Here is a 13,517-nt window from a genome sequence, read left to right as displayed (position 1 = left end):
TATATATATATATATATATATATATATATATATATATATATATATATATATATATATATATTTAAATTCATTCAACACACAGGAGTCGAGAAATTAGTCATTTTGTGATTATTTTTTTTATTTTACAGAATCTTATCTAAATTTTTTCAATAAATTTGAATTTTTACAACTGCAGTATTGTAAGAAAAAATAATATTGCTATCTTGATAATATATTTTTAAAAATTAACATTTTGTTTATTAACTACTATTTTGGTGTTAGTAAAAAAACAACATAGTTGCAACCTTTTTTTAAAAAAAAACAATTAAGTTTAAAGGATGAATGCAATGTAAAATTCAATTATTTATTTAAAAACTTTGTTTCTATGTATATTTTTTTTTAGTTTTGGAGGAAATGTCAGGCTATTAAAGTATTACTGTGTATATGTGTACATAATGTGTGTATGTATGTGTATATATATGTATATGTACACACACACATATATGAGTGTGTATGTATTCCTGTGGGTGTGTTAGCAAAGTATGATAAAGGATTTTGAAGTATTGTAATCCACATATACACAAATTTAAAAGTATATGAAGGTAATTTTATTGTTTATGAATGTTTATTTTTTTAATCAATTAGCATTAGCCATTGTTTAATTTTATAAATGTATTGTACCACTTTTTGATGGCTAATGTATTGTAAACAGTAAAGCTTGTATACTATTGGTGATTCTACACACATAGATGTAGAGTCGTTTAGTCCACCTCATATTTAACGGAAATACTGTTGTTCTCTCTCTTCAGTTTGCTTGGATTGTGTTTAGAGGCTTGGAAAATATTTTATGAAGGCAAACTGTACTATGTATACCTTAAGTTCTGAAGGAATTTTTTTTTTTTTTTTGAATGTGTTGTATATAATATAATTGATTGGTAACCAATAGTGGGCTGGGTTTGGCCAATATTCACCCATGTAATTGATGTTTTCGGATTGAATCACAGATGCCCCAAATGTATCTCAGGAGTCCTAAAGACAGATCACATCATTTGTAAAATAGTCATTGGCTCTAGTTGTGTAGTTGTGGATGAGCCACACCTTATAAGTTCTACGCATCTCTCAGTTGATCATATACAATTTAAGACAATGGTTTGAGTAACTTTCACTAAAAGACTGTCAATTCTTCTCATTAGTCCTGTTGTATTTATTAAGAGTTGAATCTATCTGTCTGTGGAGCTTGCGGTCAGTCAGTATTTTCAGGCCTCTACCAGAGCTATCGTACCTCAAGTCTGTTGTGTGTGTGAGCTAGCTATCACACCAGATCTCAGTTTAGATGATTCTATAACCATTTCAAACAGTGACAGGGACATGTACAGAATTACTAACTATTCTTATGCAAACAACAAACAAATTTTTTTTTAAAATATCAAATTTATTTATATTAAATATTATGAACTTTTTATAGCATTTTATTTCAATGATAGTCACCTAAAATGCAGCTTGTTATAAATATTTTCTTTAGGAAATTTAAATTGTACAACATTTATTGCTTGAGTTCAGAGTTTTTCTCCATTTCTTTTATTTGGCCTAAAAGCCTTTGAACCCAATGACAGCAGATCTTTGTAAAATAAGCCAAATTCTATGAAAATGAAATATCTCCAAACTTCAGTGAGAAATGTTTTTTGACAACAGATGAATCTTTTTTCCCTTTCTGAATGTTATTTTTTTAAGGAGGTGGGTGACTTACTACCATTTATATAAATCAAGCTATCATTTACAAAAATCAACAAGCTACCTACTGCAGTTTAAATCAACAAGCTACCTACCCCAGTTTATATCAAATAGCTTCCTACACCCGTTTAAACACAAGCTATCCACACCATTTTATATCAATTAATCTACCTACACCAGTTTATATCAATCTACAACCAACAAGCTACCTACACCAGTTTATATCAAATAGCTTCCTACCAGTTTAAACACAAGCTATCCACACCATTTTATATCAATTAATCTACCTACACCAGTTTATATCAATTAATCTACCTACACCAGTTTATATCAACAAGCTACCTACACCAGTTTAAATCAACAAGCTACCTACCCCAGTTTAAACTAACAAGCTATCCACACCAGTTTATATCAACAAGCTACCTACACCAGTTTAAATCAACAAGCTACCTACAGTTTAAATCAACAAGCTACCTACAGTTTAAATCAACAAGCTACCTACACCAGTTTAAATCAACAAACTACCTACACCAGTTTATATCAACAAGCTACCTACAGTTTAAATCAACAAGCTACCTACTAATTCTATGAACAAGTGTTGTTCTGCAACTAGTCTCCAGGGATGGGGACTTGCTACCTCATCTATGTTTGTTTGTTAAGTATATTTCAACTACCTAATACCTCCCACCAGAATCACTCATCTTTTCACATTCATAGGGTTTTCTCATTATCCATAGACATTAATTTATTGATTAAAGTTCATTAACAACTGGATAATTAAACAGCCTTTTAGATGAAAGAAGAAGGAAAATTCAAGTAATTTAATAATTTTTTTTCTTGTTGAAAATGTAAAATATTCATCTGAGTGATTGAACAAGACAGAAATGAATTTCAAAATTCCCAATCGAATACAAAATGAACTATTGTTAAGGTTTGTACTCCTCATTGTATGTTTTAAAAAAAAAACAGACCATACTAGCTATTTAAACATTTATTTATAGCTCTTCTCTATAAGAGTATGTTTTCTCTTTTTATTACTTTGTAGTTTTTAATGCTTTAGGGAATTTTTTTCCCCCAACTGAAAAAGTTTTTAAAAAGCAAAATTATTATGTTTGTAAATGATAACTTAAAAAATGTCTAAGATATGCGGGTCCTGGTTTTACTTTGTAAATGAAGAAATTTGTATAAGAATATTGTTCTTAATTTTCAATCAGATCTGTTTGATTATAATTGTAATCATCACAAATGATGTTGTCATTGTAGTTTTCATTATCATTGTCAGTGAAACCATAGCCACAAATCAGTGGTCAATATTGTAATGTCTTCTTTCACGGTGTCACTCATCCAGTTCATAATAATAAACTTACTGTTAATGAATACCACAAGTTGGCTCCTTTAGTTTTTATTTACATTTTTCAACAACTCTGGAAAAAAATTAACCAATGCCAACTGTGGAGAAAAACTGGGCAAGACCTATTGGCAAAGAAATATACAATCACAAAGGGGGATGGATTGGACACACCTTCTGGAAACCCAATAGCAACATCACCAAGGAAAGTAGGTAGGCCAAAATTTGGAAAAAAATTCAGTTTTCAGTGAAACAGAAGCAGCCGGAATGTCGAGGTCCCAACTTGGAGGCATTGACCAAAACTGAGCCTGATGGAGAGGTGTGGTTGTGTCATTATACTCCACAAGGAAGGAGTCCGCAGGAATGATTTTGATTATGATGATTTTAAGTAAATGGCTACACATCTCTTCTATTAAATAAAAGTTAGTTTAGAAGCCAAAACCAAAATGCTTATAATAATACTTAATATAATAATAGTGAAAAACATTTTCAGACCAAATTACTTTTAAGTTCATGGGCCTAAAACAGAAAGGTAAGGTAGGTCTAAAGAATATGAATTAGGGTTTACCTAAATAATATGTTACAAATGTGAGGATTTCATCAGAGGAGCATTACCAGGTAGCTTTTTCATGTATTTGAATTATTTGAGTGTTTTAAATCTGTCCAGAGGTGGGATATTCGGTAAAATCACGATATGGCGTCGGAAATTATTGGGTAATGTTCGTTGAGTTTCGGTAACATTCGTTACTGTAAACCATAGTTTATTTGACAGTTGAAAGAAAAATAAAGTCAAGTGCATTAAATTAATGTTTTAACTTAATTTAATGTTTAACTGACAAAAAATTAGTAAATCTAAATATTATTATTAAAGTCGAGTGTAGTAATTAATGTTTTTTTTAAGAAACAGAAAAAACTTGCAGAAGATTTGCGACAACCAGCTCTAGATTCTAGATCTAGTTCTGTTAGTAAATAAGACGATTAGATTTACTAAAGTTAAAAGTAGTAAGAATAACTAGAATAATGTTTAGTAGCAGCAATAATTAGCACATACACTTAAAATAATAAGAAATACAAAATAATTAGCAAAACAGTATTTAAATTGCAACTAAAATTAGTAAAATCAATCCTTGCACATTTTTCAACATTATGTATTAAAAATAATATGGCAGCAAATAAATGATGGTTTACAGTATTTCCGGTGGTTTCCGGAACGGCTCGACAGACTACGCTATGGTTTTACTGTTTTTTACTGCTGTACAGTTCCGGAATAATAACCGACGCTATATCGTGATTTTACCTTTCTTAAAAACAGTGTTTCTTCCAGACATCTTTGAAGAGAGCCTACCCCCCCCCCCAAAAGGAATAGTCTGGAGTCTGGAGTAAGGGTAATCTATCGTTTTGGGTACGTAAAATCGCCCGCGATTTGTAATGTGAAAAACAGGTGACTCCTTAAATTTTAATAATTATTTCACATTTTGAGGAGGATTTATGTTTTAAAAAATTCAAAAATGTTTCCTTGATTCATTTATGTACCTGTTTTTAAACAACTGAATTAAATCATTTCCGTAATAAATGAAGACTAGCGATGTTTCCAACAGATGCAATCATGCTCATTTACTATAGCAGCCATCTTGTCTAGACTCTATGTCTTATTTTTATAAGCTTTTAGCGCCAGATTCAGGGGGAGGTCACTCTATTTTACAAATGGCTGCTGTTTATATAGCAAATCTTGCTCACAGACACTGCTGTTTAAAGTTAATTTCTGGCCTATATCGATATATTTAGCCATTGATTTAGGTTTATTATAATATTATAATATTTGACACAAAAGTATGACAATATAGATCTACTTCTATTAAAGCCTTGACAATGAGGTAACGTTTTCGTACATAAATACTAGATTCTAAATAGCCGCGGGCGATTTTACGTACCCAAAACGATAGATTACCGGAGTAAGAAACGTACATAATATAAAAGTTACTAGTCTAGGCCAATTTTACGTACATTTGATTTTATCTTATACTAGATCTAGATCTATATCTCTAACTAATACTATCAGTAGGCCCAACTAAAACTACAGTTAAGTAAAAGCCAAAAGCCGCGAAAGCGTCTGCATTGTTTTTTGTTGTTTCATGTTTGTTTACTGTTTACATTTTAAAAAACTCATGGTTTTTAAAAACGTTGCATCGTTCTGCTGGTGTGTATCGAACAGTGTTGATTGTTGAATGTTGAGTGTAGGACTAGCAAGACTTTTATTAGAAAATGGGCAATAATATTTTAATAATGATTGTCACAGACTGTATAATTATGTATCCTTATTATATTGTGTTTTGCATGAATGAAGAGTACCTGGCTAGCGGAAGGACTGTCTGAGCGATCGTCATGTGTTGTTTCATGCTTTTGGGTGAGATCGCTCATGTACGTAAGGGGAGAGAAAGTGGTGAATAAAAGGGAGAGCGAAAGGTGAACGGGTGTTGTGTGCTAGAACTTGAACCTGAGGACTGTGGCTGTGAATGTAGGATGTTACTACGACACTTTGTTTCTTGACTGTGATTGTACTTATACCAGTTGTGACCATGGATTTACTATGGGTCTATTAATTCTCTGTACAAAGTGTAAATAAAGTTATTGTTTCACAACTACTGTTGCTCGTATGAGTATATTGAAGAACCCACAATAACAACAAAGAATTCATGTTGTTACATATGGTGTCAGAAGTGAGCGTCTACTGTTACATATGATGTCAAAAGTGGTTGAAGAAGTGGTGCTACTGTTACTGATTCTACTGTTACATTGTCAGAAGCAATTGAAGAAGTGATGTTGTTACATTGGTAAATTATATTGAAGTCTGAAATCGTCAACGAAGTTACAGTGTTACTACAAGTGATCAAGAATTGTCACATTATCATTGTAAGCAGTTTTCAACGTTTTTGAAGTGGTCTTCCACTGTTTACCAAGTACGTCAAGTTCTTGAAAGTCATCTATCTACACTCAAGTCAGAAGGGTTGCTGTAGTCAAGTCAGACGTTTTGTTCAAGTCAAGTCATCAACGTGATAATTTTTATCACCTTATTTCGATATTGTCTCACCAATGTCGAGTAAATATCGTCTGTGTGTTTTTTCTATTTGGATTTAGCTGTTCAATTTTTTTTCTATATGGATTAGCTGTTCAAGTTTTTCTACTGTTTGGATTTAGCAGATCAAGTTTATTTTTGTAACTGTTCCTAAACTGTTCCTAAAGATGTCTTATCTAAAACTGGACAAATTTCTACTCTGTAACAGGCTACTAGAACTATTTTGAATTTTTTCAACTTTTTGGAATCAACAAAGTGAACTATTTTTGTACTATATATGTACTATGAACTTTTCTTGGATTACTAGATGTCTCTAATCAACTGAACAAAGCCAGAATACAAGAAAGGGTATTGTAAATTAATTAACATTTATCTATTGTCAACTAATGAATTTATATTTTATGTCATAGAAAATATATCAAAATGTTATGTTTTGAAGAATATCTAGCACTAGCGAGGGCGCAAGGCATTAAGAAGATGAAGAAGCAGATAGCCTGGGCAAACACTCGATTTGACCGAGACATAGAAAAAGCATTAGAAGCATGGGACGAACAAAATGAACAACCCAAACGAGCTCATGGAAATGTATTGAGAGAACTAGATGATGTGATAGAAATAGTGTGTAATAAATCAAGAGGTATTACAGAAATGCAAGAAGAAAAAAAAATGTCAGATGGAGATAAAGTAGAGGAGACTGTACAACAAAAAGGGAAGAGAAAAAAAAGAAACAGAAAACAGAGAGCAGATAAAAGGGCTGAAACTTTGGAAAAACAAGTTGGCCTACATGAACTAGAATATAAACAAGAACTATTAGAAATGAAAGCTATAACAGACACAAATGAACCAAAATTAGAAAGTGAACAGACAGAATTTAAAGCAGAACTTGAAGAAGTAAATATTGGCAACCTTTGGAATGAAGAACAGAGTAACATAGTCCAGGAAGAATTGAAACCCAAGGATAAAACAGAGGTTGAACTTAATAATGATTTAAAGGTGACAGATACATTAGTATGTCTTAAGATTGACTCTTTTTTGAATGATACGCAGGTACACGAGAATATTATTGAAAGTTGTATCGTAAGTCCATCAGAGAATGGCAGTCAACAAGAAACAAGTCCATCAGAGAATGGCAGTCAACAAGAAACAAGTTCATCAGAGAATGGTAGTCAAAATGATTTAATAAGCCCATCAGTCAATGGCAGTGATGATTTAATAAGTCCATCGGAGAATGGCAGGAATCATGATAAACTAATGATGATTAATGAATCAGTGAACTTAATAAGCCACAATAAAGAGAACGTACCTATTGAGGAGTTACTTAGAAATCTGGAGTCAAACTTTAAAGAAGATATCCTAGAACTCAAGAATAAATTTAACAAAGAAATGGAGAAATTAACACAGAAATTTATGTGTGAATTAGAATCAATAAAGAAGCACAAGGAAGTTAAGAAAGATGAAACAGTAACTAGAAACTACAATGTCATTAATGCACAGAATGAAAGTAAAAGAAATTTAGCAAATTATGAATACAGTCAACATGTTAATAAGAATGTCATTAATGTCATTAATGCACAGAATGAAAGAAAAAGAAATTTAGCAAACTATGAATACAGTCACCATGTTTATAAGAAGCCAAAATCTAGATGTTTTTACTGCGGAAAAACAGGTCATTACCAAAATCAATGTTGGCATAGGTTGGCAAATCAGAGAAGAAACAATTATGTACACAGAAAGTCATGTGAGAAATACAGTAATTTAAGAAATGTATCAACTTCAAATCAGAATAACAAAAGTGTGAATAGGTATACTAATGGAAGTTACCGACGCAACACATATTATGAGAGGCCAAAGCAATGCCATAATATTTATATTGAGTTGGTTGATGAACCAAACCAACATACACAAAGCAAGATAACCACTGACGTTGTTCAGAAACCAGAGGAGAATATTAAAACAAATGAAGTAACACAAGTTACACGAAATCTAGGAAATGATTATGGTAGCACAGCTAAAAGCTACAATTTGAGGGAGAGATGGCATACAGGTCATCGTCAACTGCACGAGAACGATTACTCATGCTATAGAGGGTGCTAAGATTAAATTATCAATTTACAGTTTATTAATATTATACAGTCTGTAACTGTAATATATAAATATCAAACAATTTGTATCAGTAATATAAATTGTGTACTATTTCAAAAGATTGTAAACTGTATTATGTTAAACCTATTCTATACTATTAATTAACAGTGAATAAAGTAAATCAAGTAAAAGTTAGAGACTATTATTCCGCATAACAATAAGACGGAAGTCTCAATGATGAATTGTGTGTTAGCCATACCTGTGAAAGGCAATGTTGTTGTGTTGTGACCTAGATTTGTCTGAAATGGGTCAACTAGGGGAGACAACAAAGTATATTAATCATGCGTCGTAATAACATGCCTTGATGCTAAGGAAGTTTTTTACTACATAGGATATAATTATTTAATTCATGAGTTGAATTAAGTCTTTGATAATTTCAACTATGTATTATAGTTTGGTAATTCACTAAACTCATTTGTCTTGTTTATACAATTACTTGGTAATTGAAATGTTTTTCTTTCTCATATTTGAATACATTACACATAATGCTTGTGCATTAGTCTACAAAGAATGTATTTTTCCATGTTTTTTGAGATGTATAAAAATTTTGTTGTCTGGCACATGATCCTGCCCTACCAATATTGTATTTATAAATTTTGTTACACAAAATTTTAATTGAAGGGGGGACGTGTCACAGACTGTATAATTATGTATCCTTATTATATTGTGTTTTGCATGAATGAAGAGTACCTGGCTAGCGGAAGGACTGTCTGAGCGATCGTCATGTGTTGTTTCATGCTTTTGGGTGAGATCGCTCATGTACGTAAGGGGAGAGAAAGTGGTGAATAAAAGGGAGAGCGAAAGGTGAACGGGTGTTGTGTGCTAGAACTTGAACCTGAGGACTGTGGCTGTGAATGTAGGATGTTACTACGACACTTTGTTTCTTGACTGTGATTGTACTTATACCAGTTGTGACCATGGATTTACTATGGGTCTATTAATTCTCTGTACAAAGTGTAAATAAAGTTATTGTTTCACAACTACTGTTGCTCGTATGAGTATATTGAAGAACCCACAATAACAACAAAGAATTCATGTTGTTACAATGATAGATCTAATTTTAATTATTTTATTGTTAATCACAGTTGAAAACTGAGACTCAAAACGATCATACTAATAACCGCACCGAAACATTACGTAAAATGTAGGCGTCAATCACAGTGAATTAAATATTTACCAATATTCTTTAATTTTTAAATATTTATACAAATATTGATATTGTTTAACTGAATTTATATATATCTAGGTAAAATCACGGTAAAATCACGATATAGCGTCGGTTATTATTCCGGAACTGTATAGCAGTAAAAAACAGTAAAACCATGGCGTAGTCTGTCGAGCCGTTCCGGAAACCACCGGAAATACTGTAAACCATCATTTATTTGCCGCCATATTATTTTTTAATGCATAATTTTTTAAATGTGCAAGGATTGATTTTAGTTGCATTTTAAAAACTGTTTTGCTAATTATTTTGTATGTCTAATTAGTTTAAGTGTATTTGCTAATTATTGCTGCTACTAAACATTATTCTAGTTATTCTTACTACTTTTAACTTAACTTAAACTTTAGTTAATTTAGTTAATCTAATCGTCTTATTTACTAACAGAACTAGAGCTGGTTGTCGCAAATCTTCTGCAGGTTTTTTTCTTTTTTTAAAAAAAAAAACATTAATTACTACACTTGACTTTATTAATTATATTTAGATTTACTAATTGTTGCTAATTTTTTGTCAGTTAAACATTAAATTAAGTTAAAACATTAATTTAATGCACTTGACTTTATTTTTCTTTCACCGGTCAAATAAACTATGGTTTACAGTAACGAATGTTACCGAAACTCAACGAACATTACCCAATAATTTCCGACGCTATATCGTGATTTTACCTTAAGAAATAATATGAAAAAGGTGATTCATTAAATTTTAGTAGGGGCCTAATTAAAATAATTATTTCAATTTTAAAATGATTCTTAGGAGGATTTAGATTATTTATTTTAAATAATAATTTTAGGCCCTATGTTTTGAAAGTTGCAAAAATGTTTCAGATCTAGATCTAGATCTACCTACTTTTAAACATTAAAAACAATTGTATTAAAACTTTTCAGTAGGGGTCTATTATTAGATAAAGATTAGCAATGTTTTCATCAGATGCAGCCAAGCTTAACTACACTTATAATGAGTCACCTTTTTTTCATATTACTAGCCTCTGCTACCAAACAACAGTATAGTATAGTATATACTTAGTGATACTTTTATAAATTTAAATGTAGAACTCCATGGTAGCAGATGATTTAAATTTGACTATTACACTCAAATTTATTATAATTATAGTAAGGCTTCACCCAATCACTCACTAATCAGTAACCAAAAAGTTACACACTATGCTTTTGGCTTAAATGATAAAATTATAATTTTATTTCCACAGAATACTTCAAATGTGGTAGCAGCCTATTTCACAAACACAGCGTGTTATTTCAATGTTGCTGGCCATTGTTGCTGTCTTTTCATGTTGATTAAGAAACTGTAAACTAGATGGAACCTGTAATGAAACGAGTATTTATTCTGTGATGTACTAAGATGGCCCTTAGAAAAAAAATTAAACTTAGTCGATACTGCTGTGCACTTATTATTTGCGTATTAGTATTTTATATAATCATTTTTCATAACTTGTTAGATATTAGCTCTGTAGAAAGTGGTGGACGAGTAATAGAAAGGAAAGAAGCCACTGCTAGGTTTCTTGGGCCTTTGACCAAAGATAACATTGCAGAGCGGTTGATAATCATAATAAGAGAATTTGAAGATTTTGAAAACTCACTTGTTGAAACTGTTGATTCTGTCAATGAGATCTTGGGTAAAGTTCCAGTGTTGATTGTGGCGGATCATCTTCCTTATCCGCCATTTAAGCTGAGTCCTAAAAGCTCAGGGAAAATTGTTACTCTAAATAGTGATTTGACTAAAAATTATAGCAGTGGCTGTCTCTCACATTTTGTAGACAGCCAGTATGTACTTTTTCTTCCTGATGGAGTGAAAATTAAAACCTGGAAGCAATTACTATTCTATATCAATTTCCTCAAATCAAAACGTAACACAACTGCTGTTGCTATCCCGATTGCAAAAAATGTTATTGAATGCAAGGATTTTGATGTTGATTTGAAACGCTGGACAATATCATACAATGTGAATAATTCTGATATTTCTTCACAGTGTCCATTAGTAACTGGCGCACATGCTTTGTTGGTAAAAACTGAAGAATTTAAGTCATTACCTGAACCATTTGCTAGACCATTTCCATTTTCTTTTTATGTCCAGGCCAAGTTAAAAAACTGGAAAATAAGGATGGCTAAAGGTGAAAAGTTGGAGCAACTCAAAACTTTGTATTTAGACCCACACAATAGCTGGAAACACAAGCGGGCGGAAACAGAAAGACTCAAATCATTTTATTCCTCCGTGGGTATCAAACAAGAAATTCTACCCAATCACATCTCTAGATATTATGGTTGTGATAAAAATACCCCACGTTGTTTTGGTACAGTTGTCAATGACATGCCGGCGTATTTGTACGAGGGTAGGTGGACACCACCCTGTTGTCTGAAAGCTTTGAGAGAAACTGCAGCTCATGTTTTTTCTATTCTAGAGAAAAGTCAGGTCAGGTATTGGTTAGAAGGTGGCAGTTTGCTTGGTGCCGCGCGTCACAAGGATATAATCCCATGGGATTATGACGTCGATGTTGGTATATACAGAGATGATATCATCAAATGTAGAGAGCTAAACCATACAGAGACCGGGCCTTATGTTGATCAGAAAGGTTTTGTGTGGGAGAAAGCACCAGAGGGGCACTTCTATCGTGTGCAGTATTCAGAAGTAAACCACCTTCATGTGGATATCTATCCATTCTATTCTAAACATGGCATCATGACAAAGGATTCCTGGTTCCCTACACATCGGCAAGACACTGAGTTTCCTGAAAAGTTTTTGCAGCCATTGACTAAGATAGAATTTGCTGGTTTATCAGCCAGCGCTCCCAATAGTGTTAGAGAGTTTTTAGAGTACAAGTTTGGTGAGGGTGTTATTGAACAACCAAAGTACCCCAACTTACAGAATCCAAAGTAATCTTGACATCTATGATGTTGTTAACATGGCTCTGGTGCTATAGTGCACACTTGATGTTGATTGCATGAAAACTTACACGGCTCAGTGTTTTTTATGCTGTCTTTCTTAGTGATTATGACTGGGTCTGGCTTTCACGTAGTGTTTTATTTTCAGAAAACAGAATACTCGTTAAGCAAATTGTTTTTTATGAGTTGCTGATATTAATTTTCATAACTTGTGTTTTTGATTATTGATCACATTATTAACATATGTTGCAAATGTCAGTTGGTTTTGTTAAATGGTCTTACATTCATGTTGAGTTTCGGGGATGGTGTTGTCGAATAGTAAAGCGTTTTGTTGCTTTCTCAAGGTCTCACATTTGTATTTTTGTTCAGACTCAGGTATACAGGACATTGCTTAGTCCACCCAGCTGTGGGGGGTACCTGACTTAAGTTAGAGAAAGTAAACGAGGCTATGCATAGGTCTGAAAGGTGAATGTAACTTATTTACTGTAGTTGAATTTAGATTTTACATTCCATGTTTCTCTTGAATGAGAAGTGTTGTGACTTTTTGGTTTGATATATAACTAATGGTTTGTGTAGTTTATAATATAAACTATTACAGTCTACATAATACTTAGTGTGCAAGATTTGTTGTAGTAATAAGTGTATTGTTTGAAAAATACTTTAATCTACACTGGTAGTTTAGACATTTTTCATATTTCAAGATTAATTCATGAGAGTTATAGGAAGATGTGTAATTTTATAATGTAATTGTTTGTAATTACTGGTATTTATTTCATTATGAACTTATTTGTCATGGGATAGGACATCTCGTAAAAGATAACCCTAAAATTTTCATTGATTTCTTTTGAAAATCTATACTCAGTCCATTTTAATCAGGATATCTCTTAAAATAATTTACCTGTCTTGGGATCATATCTAAGACAGTCTACACAGTTTAAAATGTTAAGAAACAATTGGTCCAATTTCTCAAGTTTTCACCATGAACAGAAAAAAACTCACTACAACAGGTATGCAAAACCACCCACACAGTAGTGATAGGGGGGGGGTGTTGGTGGGGTTTCCAGGGTCTACTGGTGTGTTGTGAAATGAGAAAGTCTGTCCATCAAATATTTAACCATGATCTGAATCTGT

General features: G+C 32.3%; 1 protein-coding gene across 1 annotated transcript; it reads left to right on the top strand.

The window, feature by feature from the left end:
• Window positions 1-10,158: 10,158 nt before the first annotated feature.
• On the top strand, window positions 10,159-12,914 carry LOC131950166 (ribitol 5-phosphate transferase FKRP). The gene is made up of 2 exons (XM_059312218.1): window positions 10,159-10,179; window positions 10,697-12,914. Exon 2 carries the CDS (start codon window positions 10,849-10,851, stop codon window positions 12,379-12,381), a length of 1,533 nt encoding a protein of 510 aa, XP_059168201.1. The 5' UTR covers window positions 10,159-10,179; window positions 10,697-10,848; the 3' UTR covers window positions 12,382-12,914.
• The last annotated feature ends 603 nt before the right edge of the window (window positions 12,915-13,517 follow it).

Source organism: Physella acuta, unplaced genomic scaffold (genome assembly GCF_028476545.2).
Source record: "Physella acuta isolate Inbredline_101_S28 unplaced genomic scaffold, ASM2847654v3 ptg000741l, whole genome shotgun sequence".
NCBI classification, from domain to species: domain Eukaryota; kingdom Metazoa; phylum Mollusca; class Gastropoda; family Physidae; genus Physella; species Physella acuta.
This window is presented reverse-complemented; position numbering and strand designations above follow the sequence as displayed.